The sequence below is a fragment of the Oncorhynchus mykiss genome, chromosome 2 (assembly GCF_057628025.1).
Source record: "Oncorhynchus mykiss isolate SJ-2025 chromosome 2, ASM5762802v1, whole genome shotgun sequence".
Lineage (NCBI taxonomy): Eukaryota > Metazoa > Chordata > Actinopteri > Salmoniformes > Salmonidae > Oncorhynchus > Oncorhynchus mykiss.
Window position 1 is genome coordinate 94411843 of NC_143023.1, and position 21502 is coordinate 94433344.

General features: G+C 41.6%; 1 protein-coding gene across 1 annotated transcript; it reads right to left on the reverse strand.

The window, feature by feature from the left end:
• Nucleotides 1-550: 550 nt before the first annotated feature.
• Nucleotides 551-2917, reverse strand: LOC110500153 (parathyroid hormone-related protein). The gene is made up of 2 exons (XM_021577348.3): nucleotides 2766-2917; nucleotides 551-1086 (listed from the first exon to the last, which is right to left on the reverse strand). Exons 1-2 carry the CDS (start codon nucleotides 2915-2917, stop codon nucleotides 633-635), a joined length of 606 nt encoding a protein of 201 aa, XP_021433023.3. The 3' UTR covers nucleotides 551-632.
• Nucleotides 2918-21502: the final 18585 nt, after the last annotated feature.

The window sequence follows — 21502 nt, forward strand, 5'->3', positions numbered from 1 at the left end:
ATACATTCACAAAATAAATATACAGTTCAAATGAAATAAATTATGTTAAAAACATTTGTTATGGATCTAATAATACTAACTACAGATAAGAAATTATATATTCACAATATCGACTATCTAAAAAGCTACCGGGCAGTAAAAGAAAGAAAGAATGATCCTCCCTCATTTTGTGAATTTAAATATGTACAAACAATAAATATGTTATGCGTAACGTTGACTGTGTTGCCTATGTTGTACTTTACACATGGACATCTGATTGAGGATTTAAAGGGTATTAGGGAGATACAGTAAATTGCTCCTGAAGGGCCCATATCTTACATTGTTATCTAACTAGGGATGAGTTAAAGATTCATTTAACATGGCTGATGATTTTCATATTATTTACCTAATAAATATGTATACAGAAGTTATGTGTTATAATAAAAGTAGCAACATATTACTGTATATCAAGGCACAAGGAAAAAGCAGCAGATTAAAACAATACAAGCAAAGACCAATGGCCATGGTATGGAGAGACCAGTTGTTTCGAGTCTGAGACATTAGGCTGAGTCTCAGTCAGTGATGCTGGAATCTTTGTCAGTCAGAGTCCGTAGTGCAGCGCCACCCAAAGGCTACATCATGAAGTATGTTTGTCACACAGTGTCTTGTGTCCTCTGTAACTCCTCTCTTTGTGTCGTAAGACTTGTGACTACAGAGCGAGCCCTCCTCCTCCTCTTCTCGCTCTCCTTCCGTCTCCCTCTCTCCCCCTTCACCTTCTTTTTCCTCTTGGTGACCACCTTCAGAGGTTGGTGTTTGTAGGCCACAGATTTGTTGGTCTCCTGGGGGAGGTTGCTCCCCTCCTCTCCCAGCCGGAAGCTCAGGGGGAGGTTCTTGGTCCCTCCAGAGGGTTTGGGGGGGGATAGGGCGCTTCCGCTGAAGGTGCTGTGACACTCATTAGCACTGGTCCTGCTCTGGGGAGCCGGGGCTCGCTCGCTGTCGGACGTGTGGACTTGGTCTAGTAGTTCCTGGATCCAGTGCCGTCTCTTGAACTCATGCAGGGAACGGCCCTTATCGTGCATCAGCTGGGCGTGGCTCACTGACCTCCTCCTGAATGGAGAGGGGAGAAGGAGATTGTTTCAACTGGACTCACTCTCCTTTTAAGAGTAGATGGCAATGGAAAATAATCACAGGTTGGGGACAGTTCCATTTCAATTAAGTCAATTAAATGTAATTGGTCTCTTTGCAATACCCGTTCATGAGCTCCATAGTGAGCTCACAGTAACTTACTAATTGAGTCTCAGTAGGAGACTTGACTCTTTGCAGAGATAGTATTTACAACCCTACCTATCAACATATCCCTTTCTCTTACAGCTGTCTTGTGTACAGTGGTACCTACCTACTGTACAGTATAGTGACTCTAAACTACCTACTTGTGAGGTGTTGATTGTTGAATGGCAGCCAAGGTCATGTTCCAGTAGACCTCAATAGGTGGCAGCATAAACAAGACATGTACAGTGGAAGCCGGGAGCTGTTCTATGTGAACACTATAATGTATGAAAAGACCATGCTATGAGGCATATATTTAAAACTTCTTTGGGATCGGTGTCCCGTCCACGGGATGGTTGAGCTAATGTAGGCTAATGTGATTAGCATGAGGTTGTAAGTAACAAGAAAAATTCCCAGGACATAAACATATCTGATATTTGCAGAAAAATGAAATTCTTGTTAATCTAACTGCACTGTCCAATTTACAGTAGCTATTACAGTGAAAGAATACCATGCTAATGTTTGAGGAGAGTGCACAATTTTGAACATGAAAAGTTATTAATAAACAAATTAGGTACATTTGGGTAGTCTTGATTCAACATTTTGAACAGAAATGCAATGGTTCATTAGATCAGTCTAAAGCTTTGCACATACACTGCTGCCATTTAGTGGCCAAAATCAAAATTGCACCTGGGCTGGAATAATACATTATGGCCTTTCTCTTGCATTTCAAAGATGATGGTACAAAAGAAATACAAAAGAACTGTTGGTTTTTTCATGGTATTATCTTTTACTAGATCTATTGTGTTATATTGTCCTACATTCATTTCACATTTCCACAAACTTCAAAGTGTTTCCTTTCAAATAGTACCAAGAATATGCATATCCTTGCTTCAGGTCCTGAGCTACAAGCAGTTAGATTTGGGTATGTCATTTTAGGCAAAAATTGAAGAAATGGGGCGGATCCTGTTAACCACAAAACATGTCACCCTCACCAACAATGTCAATCCAAACTTTAACGCAGGGAGTTAGGATTTATGTAGGCGTGAATTCATGAAAACTTTTGTTTTTACATGAGACAACTCAAATACTTCACATGCAGGTCTAATATACAGACAATTGACCAATGATTTAATATATTCCATAAACATATTATATTCCATCAAATATATTCCATAAAATATATAATGTATTGAATAAAAATATATTTGCTTGTTCCATTTATTTTCAAGTTGTACCACTTAAATCTAGTATGTCATTTGTTGTTCTGTACAGTGGATCTATTCTTGTCCGCATATCTAGACCTCTTTTCTCAAATCAACGAACAATGGATGGAGTGAAGCAGTCCTGTGTTTGATCAAACTTAGATGCAATTCCAGTGATTTGTTTAAAAGATGTCATTGATTGATCTACCTTTTCTTGTACCTTTTAATATTCGAAAAGGAGGTAATATGATGATGAATAGAGAGTGAAACGGAGAGAATCTACAGTTTGTAAACTAGTGAAAAACAGAGACTTACATTCTGTTAGTGAGAGCATCGATGCGTCTCCCGTAGAGAGGGACAGAAGAGTACAGCAGGAACACAGCTAGACTCCACTGCTGGAGCATGCCTCTGGAACACAGCATTCTGGAAGTCTGGAACTCTAGAACACGCAACAGACAATGTTCCATCCTTCATTGTATCGCTATTCACCAGGAACTAAAGTATGTACAGTATCAACTATGTACATAGCATGGTTTATTAAGGTGTTGTAAAATACGTAATACCAATTATTTATTTGAAATGGCCCCCTGCAAACATGAATTGAAAACAACAATAAAAATATTTAAATGGAACACTTAAAGCCCGTTGCATTTGTTGAGTATGATGTGTTGAGAAATTATATTTTATGCAGTACTGTAAGTGGTACAGAAAACCCCCTCAGAAGTTTGCAGCTTACCTTACTGCTACTTATCAGGGGGGTTTTACTTGGCAGCTTGAATCTGGTTGCTGACCAACTCAACAACTTTCTGAGCCACCTTTGATTCCCGTGCCTGACACCAATTCTGTCTACTAAACAAGACCACCTGGTAATACTGAAATACCTAGACTAATACTGAAATACCTAGACTAATACTGAAATACCTAGACTAATACTGAAATACCTAGGCTAATACTGAAATACCTAGACTAATACTGAAATACCTAGACTAATACTGAAATACCTAGACTAATACTGAAATACCTAGACTAATACTGAAATACCTAGACTAATACTGAAATACCTAGACTAATACTGAAATACCTAGACTAATACTGAAATACCTAGACTAATACTGAAATACCTAGACTAATACTGAAATACCTAGACTAATACTGAAATACCTAGGCTAATACTGAAATACCTAGACTAATACTGAAATACCTAGACTAATACTGAAATACCTAGACTAAGACTAATACTGAAATACCTAGACTAATACTGAAATACCTAGACTAATACTGAAATACCTAGACTAATACCGAAATACCTAGACTAATACTGAAATACCTAGACTAATACTGAAATACCTAGGCTAATACTGAAATACCTAGTAAAGAATTTATCGAAGCAGAGAGAGGCTTTTCTGGTACTTCCAAATAAACATCAAATACACCCAATGAAAAATACTCACATGGAGTAGATTTCCAAAACAAGTTATCCACAAAAAGGTTTTCTCCAGTTTGCAAATTCCCCAAAAATAGATATCTTTGCAAACTTTCCAAAGATCCCAAATAGAGATTTCTTTCCAAACGTTCTAAAATCCAAAATAGAGATATCTTCACAAAAAATAAGAAACTCGTATTTATTGGTTCAGAGTAAGACCTTCAGCGAGAGGGTAACATGGGGAAACCCCCTTGAGACTGGTCTAGCCAGCTACCTTCCCAATATCTCCCGTATATTTAGGTAATTATTTATCTCACAAATCCCAATGAAAAAGGAACGATAAAATGAAGAAAAAAAGTGAGGCACATCAGACTGCAGCACATCAGCTTCTGTTATGCCGATAGCTCCTGTAACAGTCTTGTGAAGTGCTCTCCTGTAGCATCATGTCTGTATGGCTGGAGCAAGAGCAGGGGGAGGTGAGAGAGTGTGAAGCACGCTGCTGCCTTGTCTGACCACTCCAAGCGACCATATGTTTGTGTGTTAGCATGTGTGAATAAGTGAGAGTACAGCCCCTCCCTAGTTAGTGGGTGAAGCTGCAAACACTGCCCCCCCCCAACCCCCCACCCACCCCTCCCCCTGCCCATCTCAGTCCAGTCCTGATGACACACACACAGACACACACACAGACCAGCATTAACAAGAAGGTGGCGCCCAAGCAACACTGTAACAAAGAATACAGAAGAGAATGTAATTGTGTTATATGACATCATTATGACTACAAAGCCCTGTCATCTCTGTCCCTTGACATCTAAACAGCATGTAAAGGTACAGCATGTAAGCAGTATGAAATAATATGGATTCTGATGACACCTTTTGCATTAGTTTATAGTGACATAATCGTCTCAAGGACAAGTGTCCAGCCCACCAACAAAAGCCCCCATCCATGCAGGAGCTCCCCTTGGCCTCCGAGGTAAACAGGTCTCAGAGCCTCACCACCGTCCCCTGGGAACGTGACCGAAACCTCAGAGAAACCCAACCACACACAACCCACACTACAGGCCTTACAGTAACCTTGACCACCTCAGTCAACCAGGCTGCCACGTAATGGTCACAGTGGCCAGAGAAGAATCTAGTCTTTATTCAATAGAGTAAAGTTAGACCACAGGGCTGGAGTCAATTCCATTTCAATTCACTGAATTTCAGTTTTCTTTCTGAAACGACTGAATTGAAATGGAATTGACCCCAACCCTGGTCAATAATACAGCCAGTAGATAGATGGCCATGAGGGATTCTCAGAGAGTTTGAAGATTTGGATACATGTAAAATAAAATGTAGGACGGGATACAGTTTTCTCTTGTCAGAAATGTTTTCAACTACAACATAAATATGTTTTTATGGAGCCGATAGGGGATAACAAGTCTCTTTCAAAGACAGCATTAATCAGAAGCTTAATAAGGCTCGTGACCACTGCATTGAAATATGGCAACAGTGTAATAATCAATACATTTTTTATTACTGCATAAACATGAGCGTATGATTATATTATCTAAATGTATTGATCTAAATATACAGACCTTAGTTAAACATAGATAGTATATTTTACCAGATAAAAATAGAATGATCATGTGATGATTTAGATGAACAGTATACATTTAAGGTCAGCAAGTCCCAAATACACGACATGCCCAAAAGTATGTGGACACCTGCTCGTCGAACATCTCATTCCAAAATCATGGGCATTAATATGGAGTTGGTCCCTTCTGCTGTTATAACATCCTCCACTCTTCTGAGAAGGCTTTCCACTAGACTTTGGACTTGCTTCCATTCAGCTACAAAAGCTTTAGTGAGGCCGGATACTGATGTTGGGTTATTAGGCCCGGCTCACAGTCGGCATTCCAATTCATCCCAAATGTGTTCAATGGGGTTGAGGTCAGGGCTCTGTGCAGGCCAGTCAAGTTCTTCCACACATCTCAACAAACCATTTCTCAATGCACCTCGCTTTGTGCACGGGGGGCATTGTCATGCTGATACAGGAAAGGGCATTCCCCAAACTGTTGCCACAAATTTGGAAGGACGGAATCATCTAGAATGTCATTGTATGCTGTAGCGTTAAGATTTCCCTTCACTGGAACTAAAGAGCCTAGCCCGGACCATGGAAAACAGCCCCAGACCATTATTTGTCCTCCACCAAACTTTACAGTTGGCACTATGCATTCGGGCAGGTAGCGTTTTCCTGCCATCCGCCAAACCAAAATTTGTCCTTTGGACTGTTTCCACTGCCGGTGAGCTTTACACCACTCCAGCCAACGCCTGGCGTTGCGCATGGTGATCTTAGGCTTGTATGCGGCTGCTCAGCCATGGAAACCTATTTCATGAAGCTCCCAACGAACAGTTCTTGTGCTGACGTTGCTTCCAGAGGCAGTTTGGAACTCGGTAGTGAGGGTTGCAATGGAGGATAGACCATTTTTACACGCTAAGGACTTCAGCACTGGGTTCCCGAGTGGCGCAGCGGTCTAAGGCACTGCATCTCAGTGCTAGAGGTGTCACTACAGACACCCTGTTTGAATCCTGGCTGTATCACAACCGGCCGAGATTGGGAGTCCCATATGTCGGCGCACAATTGGCCCAGCGTCGTCTGGGTTTGGCCGTCATTGTAAATAAGAATTTGTTCTTAACTGACTTGCATAGTTAAATATATATATATATATATATATATATATATATATATATATATATATATAGAGATTTTTTAAAGCACTTGGTGGTCCCATTTTGTGAGCTTGTGTGGCCTAACACTTCATGGCTGAGCCGTTGTTGCTCCTAGACATTTCCACTTCACAGTAACAGCACTTACAGTTGACCAGCTCTAGCAGGGGAAAAATTGGACGAACTGACTTGTTGGAAAGGTGGCGTCCTATGACGGTGCCACGTTGAAAGCCACTGAGCTTTTCAGTAAGGCCATTCTACTGTCAATGTTTGTCTATGCTGCAACGGGTGTTGCTGAAGTAGCCAAATCCACTAATTTGAAGGGGTGTCCACATACTTTTGTATATACAGTGCATTCGTAAGGCATTCAGACCCCTTCACTTTTTTTCACATTTTGTTACGTTACAGACAGGTTTTTAGAAATGTATTACAAATAAAAACCTGACATATCACATTTACATTCAGAACCTTTACTCAGTACTTTGTTGAAGCACCTTTAACAGCGATTACAGCTTGAGTCTTCTTTGGTATGACGCTACAAGCTTGGCACACCGGTATTTGGGGAGTTTCTCCCATTCTTCTCTGCAGATCCTCTTAAGCTCTGTTAGGTTGAATGGGGAACGTCGCTGCATAGCTATTTTCAGGTCTCTCCAGAGATATTCGCTAGGGTTAAAGTCCAGGCTCTGGCTGTGCCACTCAAGGACATTCAGAGACTTGTCCCGAAGCCACTTCTGCATTGTCTTGGCTGTGTGCTTAGGGTCATTGTCCTGTTGGATGGTGAACCTTCGCCGCAGTCTGAGGTCTTCAGTGCTGTGGAGCAGGTTTTCATCAAGGACCTGTCTGTACATTCATCTTTCCCTTGATCCTGACAGGTCTCGCAGTCCCTGACGCTGAAAAACATCCCCACAGCATGATGCTGTATCATGACACAAGGCCCAGATGCAGAAACAGGAGGCAGATGGTTGGAGTTTAAGATGTTTAATAATCCAAAAGGAGTAGGAAAGAGAATGGTCGTGGACAGGTCAAAGGTCAAAACCAGTTCAGAGTCCAGGAGGTACAGAGTGGTAGACAGGCTCGAGGTCAAGGCAAGCAGAATGGCCAGGCAGGCAGTTACAGAGTCCAGAAAGAAACCCGGGAGGACTAGAAAAAGGAGAATAGCAAAGGCAGAGTCAGGCAGTGGTCAAAACCGGGAAGACTAGCAAAAGAGAATAGAAAAGGAGTAAGGGGAGAAACACCCTGGTTGACTTGACTAAACATACAAGACGAACTGGCACACAGAGACAGGAAACACAGGGATAAATACACTGGGGAAAACAAGATGAACTGGCCCAGAGAGACAGGAAACACAGGGATAAATACACTGGGGAAAACAAGATGAACTGGCACAGAGAGACAGGAAACACAGGGATAAATACACTGGGGAAAACAAGATGAACTGGCCCAGAGAGACAGGAAACACAGGGATAAATACACTGGCCCAGAGAGACAGGAAACACAGGGATAAATACACTGGCCCAGAGAGACAGGAAACACAGGGATAAATACACTGGCCCAGAGAGACAGGAAACACAGGGATAAATACACTGGCCCAGAGAGACAGGAAACACAGGGATAAATACACTGGCCCAGAGAGACAGGAAACACAGGGATAAATACACTGGCCCAGAGAGACAGGAAACACAGGGATAAATACACTGGGGAAAACAAGATGAACTGGCAAAGAGAGACAGGAAACACAGGGATAAATACACTGGGGAAAACAAGCGACACCTGGAGGGGGTGGAGACAATAACGAGGACAGGTGAAACTGATCAGGGTGTGACATGCTCCCTCTACCATGCTTCACCGTAGGGATGGTATTGGCCAGGTGATAAGTAGTGCCTGGTTTCCTCCAGACGTGACATTTGGCATTCAGGCCAAATAGTTCAATCTTGGTTTCATCAGACCAGAGAATCTTGCTTCTGATTGTCTGAGAGTCATTTGGGTGCCTTTTGGCAAACGCCAAGTGGGCTGCCATCTGGCCACTTCACCATAAAGGCCTGATTGGTGGAGTGATGCAGAGATGGTTGTCCTTCTGGAAGGTTCTCCCATCTTCACACCTCCCTGACCAAGGCCCTTCTCACCCGATTGCTCAGTTTGGCCGGGCGGCCAGCTCTAGGAAGAGTCTTGGTGGTTCCAAACTTCTTCTATTTAAGAATGATGGAGGCCACTGCATTCTTGGGGACCTTCAATGCTGCAGAAACGTTTTGGTACCGTTCCCCAGATCTGTGCCTCGACACAGTCCTGACTCGGAGCTCTGCGGACAATTCCTACGACCTCATGGCTTGGTCTTTGCTCTGACATGCACTGACAACTGTGGGACATTAAATAAACAGGCCTTTCAAAATCATGTCTGAATACTAATATACAGTGGGGAGAACAAGTATTTGATACACTGCCGATTTTGCAGGTTTTCCTACATACAAAGCATGTCGAGGTCTGTAATTTGTATCATAGGTACACTTCAACTGTGAGAGACGGAATCTAAAACAAAAATCCAGATAATCACATTGTATGATTTTTAAGTAATTCATTTGCATTTTATTGCATGACATAAGTATTTGATACATCAGAAAAGCAGAACTTAATATTTGGTACAGAAACCGTTGTTTTCAATTACAGAGATCATACGTTTCCTGTAGTTCTTGACCAGGTTTGTACACACTGCAGCAGGGATTTTGGCCCACTCCTCTATACAGTCCTTCTCCAGATCCTTCAGGTTTCGGGGCTGTCGATGGTCAATACAGACTTTCAGCTCCCTCCAAAGATTTTCTATTGGGTTCAGGTCTGGAGACTGGCTAGGCTACTCCAGGACCTTGAGATGCTTCTTACGGAGCCACTCCTTAGTTGCCCTGGTTGTGTGTTTCGGGTCGTTGTCATACTGGAAGACCCAGCCATGACCCATCTTCAATGCTCTTACTGAGGGAAGGAGGTTGTTGGCCAAGATCTCACGATACATGGCCACATCCATCCTCCCCTCAATACGGTGCAGTCGTCCAGTCCCCTTTGCAGAAAAGCATCCCCAAAGAATGATGTTTCCACCTCCATGCTTCACAGTTGGGATGGTGTTCTTGGGGTTGTACTCATTCTTCTTCTTCCTCCAAACACAGCGAGTGGAGTTTAGACCAAAAAGCTCTATTTTTGTCTTATCAGACCACATGACCTTCTCCCATTCCTCCTCTGGATCATCCAGATGGTCATTGGCAAACTTCAGACGGGCCTGGACATGCGCTGGCTTGAGCAGGGGGACCTTGCGCGCGCTGCAGTATTTTAATCCATGACGGCGTAGTGTGTTACTAATGGTTTTCTTTGAGACTGTGGTCCTGCTGTGTAGTTCTGGGCTGATCCCTCACCTTCCTCATGATCATTGATGCCCCACGAGGTGAGATCTTGCATGGAGCCCCAGACCGAGGGTGATTGACCGTCATCTTGAACTTCTTCCATTTTCTAATAATTGCGCCAACAGTTGTTGCCTTCTCACCAAGCTGCTTGCCTATTATCCTGTAGCCAATCCCAGCCTTGTGCAGGTCTAAAATTTTAGCCCTGATGTCCTTACACAGCTCTCTGGTCTTGGCCATTGTGGAGAGGTTGGAGTCTGTTTGATTGAGTGAGTGGACAGGTGTCTTTTATACAGGTAACAAGTTCAAACAGGTGTAGTTAATACAGGTAAATGAGTGAAGAACAGGAGGGCTTCTTAAAGAAAAACTAACAGGTCTGTGAGAGACGGAATTCTTACTGGTTGGTACAGTGCCTTGCGAAAGTATTCGGCCCCCTTGAACTTTGCGACCTTTTGCCACATTTCAGGCTTCAAACATAAAGATATAAAACTGTATTTTTTTGTGAAGAATCAACAACAAGTGGGACACAATCATGAAGTGGAACGACATTTATTGGATATTTCAAACTTTTTTAACATATCAAAAACTGAAAAATTGGGCGTGCAAAATTATTCAGCCCCTTTACTTTCAGTGCAGCAAACTCTCTCCAGAAGTTCAGTGAGGATCTCTGAATGATCCAATGTTGACCTAAATGACTAATGATGATAAATACAATCCACCTGTGTGTAATCAAGTCTCCGTATAAATGCACCTGCACTGTGATAGTCTCAGAGGTCCGTTAAAAGCGCAGAGAGCATCATGAAGAACAAGGAACACACCAGGCAGGTCCGAGATACTGTTGTGAAGAAGTTTAAAGCCAGATTTGGATACAAAAAGATTTCCCAAGCTTTAAACATCCCAAGGAGCACTGTGCAAGCGATAATATTGAAATGGAAGGCGTATCAGACCACTGCAAATCTACCAAGACCTGGCCGTCCCTCTAAACTTTCAGCTCATACAAGGAGAAGACTGATCAGAGATGCAGCCAAGAGGCCCATGATCACTCTGGATGAACTGCAGAGATCTACAGCTGAGGTGGGAGACTCTGTCCATAGGACAACAATCAGTTGTATATTGCACAAATCTGGCCTTTATGGAAGAGTGGCAAGAAGAAAGCCATTTCTTAAAGATATCCATAAAAAGTGTCGTTTAAAGTTTGCCACAAGCCACCTGGGGCCCACCAAACATGTGGAAGAAGGTGCTCTGGTCAGATGAAACCAAAATTGAACTTTTTGGCAACAATGCAAAACGTTATGTTTGGCGTAAAAGCAACACAGCTGAACACACCATCCCCACTGTCAAACATGGTGGTGGCAGCATCATGGTTTGGGCCTGCTTTTCTTCAGCAGGGACAGGGAAGATGGTTAAAATTGATGGGAAGATGGATGGAGCCAAATACAGGACCATTCTGGAAGAAAACCTGATGGAGTCTGCAAAAGACCTGAGACTGGGACGGAGATTTGTCTTCCAACAAGACAATGATCCAAAACATAAAGCAAAATCTACAATGGAATGGTTCAAAAATAAACATATCCAGGTGTTAGAATGGCCAAGTCAAAGTCCAGACCTGAATCCAATCGAGAATCTGTGGAAAGAACTGAAAACTGCTGTTCACAAATGCTCTCCATCCAACCTCACTGAGCTCGAGCTGTTTTGCAAGGAGGAATGGGAAAAAATGTCAGTCTCTCGATGTGCAAAACTGATAGAGACATACCCCAAGTGACTTACAGCTGTAATCGCAGCAAAAGGTGGCGCTACAAAGTATTAACTTAAGGGGGCTGAATAATTTTGCACGCCCAATTTTTCAGTTTTTGATTTGTTAAAAAAGTTTGAAATATCCAATAAATGTTGTTCCACTTCATGATTGTGTCCCACTTGTTGTTGATTCTTCACAAAAAAATACAGTTTTATATCTTTATGTTTGAAGCCTGAAATGTGGCAAAAGGTCACAAAGTTCAAGGGGGCCGAATACTTTCGCAAGGCACTGTATGTGATCAAATACTTATGTCATGCAATAAAATGCAAATTAATCACTTAAAAATCATACAAAGTGATTTTCTGGATTTTTGTTTTAGATTCCATCTCTCACAGTTGAAGTGTACCTATGATAAAAAATTACAGACCTCTACATGCTTTGTAAGTAGGAAAACCTGTAAAACCGGCAGTGTATCAAATACTCTTCTCCCCACTGTAAATAAGGTATTTTTTTATAAATTTGCACACATTTCGAAAAACCTGTTTTCGATTTGTTATTATGGGATATTGTGTGTAGATTGATAAGGAAAACATTTAATTGAATCAATTTTAGAATACGGCTGTAATGTAACAAAATGTGGAAAAAGTGAAAAGGTCTGAAAACTTTCCGAATGCTCTGTATGTTGTATATTACTAGTTGGCCATATAAAACACAGCATGAAATATGTCAACGTGCAACCCGAGAGTACGCAAAATCTGGATTTAATAACGTGCATCTCTCTTCATGAATAAAACTCAGAAACCAGATTTTTCTAAGTGCTGTAGCTTAGCAGACCTTAGTAAAGGAACACAGGAGGGTAATGTACCTGGTGGGTGGTGGAGTTCTTAATGCAGTTTACTAGCAACCAATTCAGCAAGGGGTCCTACTGTAAAGTGCCTTGAGTTTGGGAGTAGGTCCCCCCCCCCCCCCCCCCTCTCATCGTCCCCAAAATCTGCTTGCTATAGTTTCCAGCTGGTCTGCGTCCCCAATGCTAACTAATAACACGTTCACATTCGGTAGGAAAAAAATACCAAATTTGATTCCATTCTGTAAATTCCGACTTTTACCTGCAAAAATAAAAAAATCCCCCCATTTCCTGGCAGGCTCAGACCAGCATGCAGAATCCGAGCCAGGAAAGCTGCTTTTGATTCATGCTAAATTGCTCTCTCAACACAGAACAACATTAGCTAGTTGTCCGTTTTTCATCCTACCTACAGTTGTTGAACGTCACACACTTAGGCCTACAGACTGTGCTCTTCCAAAACAGCTCACACCCCATGTTGAAGCCAAAGTAACACCCTCGTTTTATTCATCACAAATCCAGACTCCCTCATGTTTTGATTTTAGGACCTGTTCTAATCTGGAATATATTTCTACGCTTGTATACATCCCCTGCACAGTCCTATATTTGGAACACCCATCATGTCATTATCCTTCAGTAAATCCAGGCTTTGCTCATTTCAACCGTTCTATATTCCACATTTTGTTGTGAGGCTGACATGGGCAGCTTTCTTCTTGTTCTTCTTCTTCTACTTCTTCTTCTTCTACTTCTTCTACTTCTTCTACTTTTTCTTCTTCTTCTTCTACTTCTTCTTCTTCTACTTCTACTTTTTCTTCTTCTTCTTCTACTTCTTCTTCTACTTCTACTTTTTCTTCTTCTACTTTTTCTTCTTCTTCTACTTCTTCTTCTTCTACTTCTTCTTCTTCTACTTCTTCTTCTTCTACTTCTTCTACTTTTTCTTCTTCTTCTACTTCTTCTTCTTCTTCTTCTACTTTTTCTTCTTCTACTTTTTCTTCTTCTTCTACTTCTTCTTCTTCTACTTCTTCTTCTTCTACTTCTTCTTCTTCTACTTCTTCTTCTTCTACTTTTTCTACTTTTTCTTCTTCTTCTTCTTCTACTTCTACTTCTTCTACTTCTTCTTCTTCTACTTCTTCTTCTTCTACTTCTTCTACTTCTTCTTCTTCTACTTCTTCTTCTTCTACTTCTTCTTCTTCTTCTTCTACTTCTTCTTCTTATAATGATAATAATTATAATTATTCTAATCATAAAGCTGTACAGTTGGCTTGCATGTAAAACATGACTGTCAGTCTGTCTATGAAAAAGCAAAAGATTCCCATGCACCGTATTTAAACTATGTTTAATCTAACCACTGTGTACATAGCCTATACTGTGAAAAACAACATAAAGGGGTTATGATGTGTTTGATTAAGGTTTCTTTATGGTTTAGCCAGTGCTTGGATAGCTTGGCCATTTCTAAGCATATTAATTCTTGGTTTGTTAGTTTAGAAAACCTTAAAGGTGATAAATGGGTTTTACTTTCCCTCTCTGTGGTCTCTCAGAAGTAAATTACAGGCAACTGCACTTAGTTCATTTGAGGTATGCTGCTCTACTGTACAACGTCTCACTATAGGCAGTAAGAATATCGTTTTGCTGCTGTTGTTCTACAAATCATTCACACCCATCAATCTTAGTCTTCAACCAGCAAAATCTTTTCTTTTTTTTTAAATATAAAATAATTGCCTGTACTGTATTCCCCCTGGTCTCTCCTAACAGCCTGTTCTCTATCCTAAACCCTTTCAACGATGTTGTCACCATTTCTCCACATGTTTATGCAGATATATTGGCATTGTGGTACTTAATCTATGTTATAAACTGGGTAGTTTGAGCCCTGAACGCTGATTGGCTGACAGCCGTGGTATATCAGACAATGTATCACGAGTATGACAAAAGATTTACTGTGGTACTTAATCTATAGTATATGTTCTAAAGTATGGATTAAATCTTAAGTGGATAGCAAAATGTGAATACAAATCCTACTTTGACATGTTTCAACTTTCCCTGGCAGCGTTTTAGGAGAAACAGCAAAGTCATTGAACACCCAGATGTATTTATTTTTAATCGAGAATATGATTGTTTAGTAACTTTTCATTTTCTCAGCAGAGAAAGGAAATACTCCGCAGTGTTAACTATTACAGTGTATATTAAAAAATAAAAAATAAAAAACCATTTAACTTTATTGAACTGGGCAACTCAGTTAAGAACAAACTCTTATTTACAATGACAGCCTACACCGGCCAATCACGGCCAGATGTGATACTTCCTGGATTCGAAGCAGGGACTGTAGTGACGCCTCTTGCTGTTCCTTAGACTGCTGTGCCACTCAGGAGTAAATGATGCAGTGTGCTAAACCTTTCTCATTATCTCTTTGATAGACCACTTTTTGACATGGTTTTCTTTGTTTAAACTAGATGGGGAGTTGTTGGAATGAGAAAACCACCTTAAAAAAACAATATATTAAACAATGCATTTTACTCACTGTAATAGGAAAAACTATTCTGTCCTTACGTTTGCTGTTTATATCAGAATTTTAAGGAAGACCATTCGAAGATATTCCAAGATACTGTAGCACTTTGAAAATACTGCAGTCTTTCTCGATCACACACACACACACACACACACACACACACACACACACACACACACACACACACACACACACACACACATTACACACAATCTTAATGAATTGCTTTTAGTACGATGGATATAACTTCCACAGAATGTCATTGATTTCAGTGTGTATTTTACCAAAGACTCCAACAAGTTACAATACACAATGGGTTGGCTTGGCAGACCAGGATTTAAAAAACAGGTCACTCTTCAAGTCTCACTCTGAAACTCTGAAAACCGTACATCCTGAACATTACCTAATGCCTGTTCAGGGTTACCATAACATGGACTGCATCCCAAATGGCACCCTATTCCCTATATAGTGCACTACTTTGGACCAGGGCCCTCTGTAAAGTAGTGCACTGTGAATGGAATAGGTTGACATTTTGAGACACATCCATGCACTCCCCTGTAACTCATTCTACTGATCTGCGGGAGCTGAGAATGAGTTTTGCGGTTTCTCCATTTCTGTCTTTGCCCTTTGAAGTATAAATGAGCAGTTGTATGTAAGTCAAACCTCGAAGGCCAATCCCTCATGTCTAACTTGTAGATGAATTTATTTTAAATTGTCATAAATGTCAGGCTATTGGAGACAGTGATCCGAGGAGGTTTTAGTGGGACAAAAGCACGTTGTTCAGAGTCAGAACCAGTCCAGAACCCAGGAAACCCAGGCAGGTACATTATGTCATTATTTTCTATGCTGGAAATATCTGACAAGGGACATTTTGCCTGTAAAACGTTTGGTTATGAGTGAGTAGGCTATAGTTAAGATAATAGTATTCCTGCCTGGAATACTCCTTCTCCTTTCTCCTCTGATTCCTACAAGTAGCCTAAAATGTTTCGTTATTAACTCTATTTAGCTGGTATTAAGTATTATCAATGTTATACGATTAGAATATTTACATTTTCACCTGTACGGTCAAAAAAACACCCATCCACCCATGCATTTTTGCAAGGCCAACCACTTTGTTGGACTAAAAAATCACCAACATGGCTTGGATTGGAAAATTATGCCAGCCATTCAATGAGTCCACGCTTGTCATTAGACAAGCTCATTTTTAAAAAGTAGCCTGTTTTGAATAATAGTTAATAATGTACTCTCCACCCAGTCAGTGGCTGTTCACACTGTACTGTGCAGTGAACTGGGACATGGCAGAGTGAGGAAGGAAGCCGTACAGTCAGTCAGTCGGTTAGTCAGACCGTAGCTCATCTCAGCAGGCTATCAGGCTGTTACCACTGAAGGATTCACAGCACAGGAGCTGAAACCCTTCCTGAGCTAAACCCTCCCTGCTGCTTTATGGGGAACAGTAGAAGGGCTGGTGTTTCCTCTGGTCATTCGCTTTCCTTTTCTTCTCTCTCAATCCACTCTCTCTCTCTCAGCTGAACTGAAATCCATTGGAATTGTTTTTTTAAATTGTTAAGTTTTATAGCAATTTGCTCACCCTAAAAATCGCCAATCCACCATCCATCCATTCTTCCAATCCACCATCCATCCATTCTTCCAATCCACCATCCATCCATTCTTCCAACTAGGGATGGTAGCTGACTCTATAGCCCCTCCTATCTGTCATATATTTAATTTGAGCATAGAAGAAAGTCTTTGTCCTCAGGCCTGGAGGGAAGCCAAAGTCATTCCGCTACCCAAGAGTGGTAAAGCGGCCTTTACTGGTTCTAACAGCAGACCTATCATGCCATTTCTCGGTAAACAAATTAACAACAGACTTTCAGCATGCTTACAGGGAAGGGCACTCAGCATGTACTGCACTGACACAAATGACATGATTGGTTGAAAGAAATTGATAACAAGAAGATTGTGGGAGCTGTACTGTTAGATTTCAGTTCAGCCTTTGATATTATTGACCATAAACCCATGCCTTATGGCTTTTCAACCTCTGCCATATCATGGATTCAGAGCTATCTATCTAAGAGAACAGAGGGTTTTCTTTAATGGAAGCTTCTCTAATGTTAAACATGTCAAGTGTGGTGTACTGCAAGGCATCTCTCTAGGTCCTCTACTATTTTCTATTTTTACCAATGACCTGCCACTGGCATTCAACAAAGCTTGTGTGTCCATGTATGCAGATGATTCAACCATATACGGATCAGCAACCACAGCTAATGAAGTTAACGATGAGTTGCAGTCTGTTTTGGAATGGTTGGCAAGTAATAAACTGGTCCTGAACATCTCTAAAACTAAGAGCATTGTATTTGGTACAAATCATAACCCAAGTTCTAGACCTCAGCTGAATTAATGGTGTGAATGTTGAACAAGTTGAGAAGACTAAATTGAAAGAACGGCGTTGGACGAGGGATGGCTGCCGTTTTACGCACTACTTATGGGCTATTGAGTGTGTTTTTGCATTATTTGGAACTTATTTTGTACATAATGTTGAGGCTACAGTTTCTTATGACCGAAAAGTGCTTCTGGATTTCAGAACAGCGATTACTCACTTCGAACTGGACAAAACTTTTTTATTTAATGAGTCTGACAAATTATATAATGCTGCTCCCAGAGAAGGCCCAAATCCCTGTCATTCGCATTAAGAAAATAAGGAAATACAGGGGGCGGAGATCAGGGTGCCTTGTGAGAATTTGTCGGCGAGTGGGTAACAAACCTCTACCATCTGTTCTATTGGCCAACATGCCATCACTGGAGAATAAACTGGATGAGCTCCGTTCAAGACTATCCTACCGACGGGACATTAAAAACTGTAATATCTTATGTTTCACTGCGTCCTGTCTGAACGACGACACAGATAATATATAGTTGGCTGGGTTTTCCGTGCATCGGCAGGACAGAACAGCTATGTCTGGTAAGAGGAGGGGTGGGTTTGTGTGTCTATTTGTCAGTAACAGCTGGTACGCAATGTCTAATATTAAGGTAGTCTCGAGGTATTGTTCGTCTGAGGAAGAGTACCTCATGATAAGCTGTAGGCCACACTATCTACCAAGAGAGTTTTCATCTATATTTTTAGTAGCGGTCTATTTACCACCACATACCGACACTGGCACTAAGACCGCACTCAGCCAGCTTTATAAGGCCATAAAGAAACAAGAAAATGCTCATCCAGAAGTGACGCTCCTAGTGACCAGGGACTTTAATGCAGGTTAACTTCAATCCGTTTTACATCATTTCTACCAACATGTCACATGTGCAATCAGAGAGAAAAAAACTCTAGACCACCTTAACTCCACACACTCAGACGCGTACAAAGCTCTCCCTCGCCATCCATTTGGAAAATCTGATAACAATGCTATCCTACAGATTAAAAGCAAAAACTAAAGCAGGAAGTACCAGTGACTCGCTCAAAATGGAAGTGGTCAGATGACGAGGAGTCTACGCTACAGGAATGTTTTGCTAGCACAGACTGGAATATGTTCCTGGATTCATCCAATGGCATTGAGGAGTATACCACCTCAATCAATGGCTTCATCAATAGGTGCATCAACAACGTCGTCCCAACAGTGACCATACGTACATATCAAAAACCAGAAGCCATGGATTACAGGCAACATCCGCAACGAGCTAAATAGCTGCCACTGTCAAGGAGCGGGACACTAATCCGGACACTTATAAGCCTTTTCCCCCTCATCAATCTACACACAATACCCAATAATGACAAAGCAAAAACAGGTTTTTAGAAATGTTTGCAAATTTCTTTTACTTTTTTTTTGTGACATTTACAGTATTTATACCCTTTACTCAGTACTTTGTTGAAGCACCTTTGGCAGCAATTACAGTCTTGAGTCTTCTTGGGTATGACGCTACAAGCTTGGCGCACCTGTATTTGGGGAGTTTCTCCCATTATTCGCTGCAGAACCTCTCAAGCTCTGTCAGGTTGGAATCGTAGCGTCGCTGCACAGCTATTTTCAGGTCTCTCCAGAGATGTTCGATCAGTTTCACGGCTGCGCTCTGGCTTGTCCCGAAGCAACTCCTGCGTTGTCTTGGCTGTGTGATTAGGTTTGCTGTCCTGTTGGAAGGTGAAGCTTTGCCCTAGACTGAGGTCTTGAGCTCTCTGGACAAGGTTTTCATCAAGGATCTCTCTGTACTTTGCTCCGTTCATCTTTCCCTTGATATTGACTAGTCTCCCAGTCCCTGCCCCTGAAAAACCTCCCCACAGCAGGATGCTGCCACCACCATGGTGCCAAGATTCCTCCAGACGTGACGCTTGACATTCAGGCCAAAGAGTTAAATCTTGGTTTCATCAGACCAGAGATGAGTCCTTTAGGTGCCTTTTGGCAAACTCCAAGCGGGCTGTCATGTGCTTTTACTGAGGAGTTGCTTCCGTCTGGCCACTCTGCCATAAAGGCCTGATTGGTGGAGTGCTGCAGAGATGGTTGTCCTTCTGGAAGGTTCCCCCATCTCCACATAGGAACTCTAGAGCTATGTCAGAATGGCCATTGGGTTCTTGGTCATCTCTCTGACCAAGGCCCTTCTCACCCGATTGCTCAGTTTGGCCGGGCGGCCTGCTTTAGGAAGAGTCTTGGGGGTTTCAACCCTCTTCCATTTAAGAATGATGGAGGCCACTGTGTTCTTGGGGACCTTCAATGCTGCAAAATTGTTTTGGTACCCTTCCCCCAGATCTGTGCCTCGACACAATCCTGTCTCGGAGCTCTATGGACAATTCCTTCAACCTCATGGCTTAGTTTTTTCTCTGACATGCACTGTCAACTGTGGGACATCATATAAACAGGCCTTTCCAAATCATGTCCAATCATTGAATTTACCCCAGGTGGACTCCAATCAAGTTGTAGAAACATCTCAAGGATGATCAATGGGAACCAAGATGCACCTGAGCTCAATTTCGAGTCTCATAGCAAAGGGTATGAATACTTATGTAAATAAGGTATTTATGTTTTTTTATTTTTTATACATTCGCAACAATTTCTAAAGACCTGTCTTTGCCATTATGGGGTATCGTGTGTAGATTGATGAGGAAAATTGTTTATTTAATCAATTTTAGAATAAGGCTGTAACGTAACAAGATGTGGAAAAAGTCCAGGGGTCTGAATACTTTCCGAATGCGCTGTAACGGATAGATGCACACACTACACGTTAATGTTTTTATAATGTACTGTATGTAAATGGTAGTCTTTTGTCTGTAATGTGTTTTTAATTATGTGTCGGACCCCAGTAAGACTAACTGTCGCCATTGGCATCGGCTAATGGGGATGCTAATAAATCAAATCCAATCCACCATCCATTCATTCTTCTAGTACACCATTCCAGCCAGGCTTTCATGAATTATACTGTATAATGTTGTACAGTATCACTGTACTATACTTCAACCTACGTTGTTCTGGGCCATCCATCACCAATTCCACCAATTATTCTATCCGCAGGCTCCACAGGCCGCAAACCTAAACACTCTTACCTCCGAGTCAAGCCACAAAAGGAGTTCACCCCTCCTTGACCAATACACGGCTGTTGAAGTTTTCGAGAAAAAAAAAAATTGCGAACGCGCGCCAAGAAACACAGCCAACTTTACCACTGAAATAGATTTCAATACATTTTAATTTCCGCAGCGTCTTTCCACCATTTACCTGAACGGTAATGAACAAAAAGCCTCAAAAAGAAAATAAGAATTATCTTCGGTTTTTCTTTCTTCAATGAAATACCATCAACCACGCAAGGAAAATAAAGGGGTCTAGTTGATTTTAGTGTGGTTTTATCCATTTTCTTAAGTGAGGTTATTCACCCACAGCACCTTCAAGGCTGCTTCAATCAACGGTTTTCAAGCACCATTGATTACAGTTGTCAAAAGTGGAAAAATAAATGATAAGTAAGATTATATTCTTACGAAATTTGCAGTTTGCAGAATTATGTTTTGATTCCCATTTTACCAGTCTGCAAAATGTAGATCTTAAAGCAGTCAACTGTACCAGGGAGCTGGTGAAATGGGTTTCACACAAAGAGATTGAGGTCACCTATTGTGACCGATTGGTTGTGACCTACTATTTCATACGAAGTATGTGTGTGTGTGTGTGTGTGTGTGTGTGTGTGTGTGTGTGTGTGTGTGTGTGTGTGTGTGTGTGTGTGTGTGTGTGTGTGTGTGTGTGCATGTGCATGTATGTGTGTGTGTGTGCGAGAGAGAAGGAGAGAGTGTGTGTGTGTGTGTGTGTGTGTGTGTGTGTGTGTGTGTGTGTGTGTGTGTGTGTGTGTGTGTGTGTGTGTGTGTGTGTGTGTGTGTGAGAGAGAGAGAGAGAGAGGGAGAGAGAGAGAGGTTGTGTATGTGTATAAATGGTCTGTGTGTGGCCAGTGGGCTGGGCTCAGCAGCCATCTCTAGGCTGATCTTGGCCCCTGGCTGTTGCTTGGCGTTC

Excerpts from the sequence above, each read along its gene's own strand:
- LOC110500153 (XM_021577348.3), bottom strand. The coding sequence starts at position 2,917 with ATGGAACATTGTCTGTTGCGTGTTCTAGAGTTCCAGACTTCCAGAATG. Across the intron at positions 1,087-2,765 it reads GATGCTCTCACTAACAGAAT|GAGGAGGTCAGTGAGCCACG; the intron begins GTAAGTCTCTGT and ends CTCTCCATTCAG.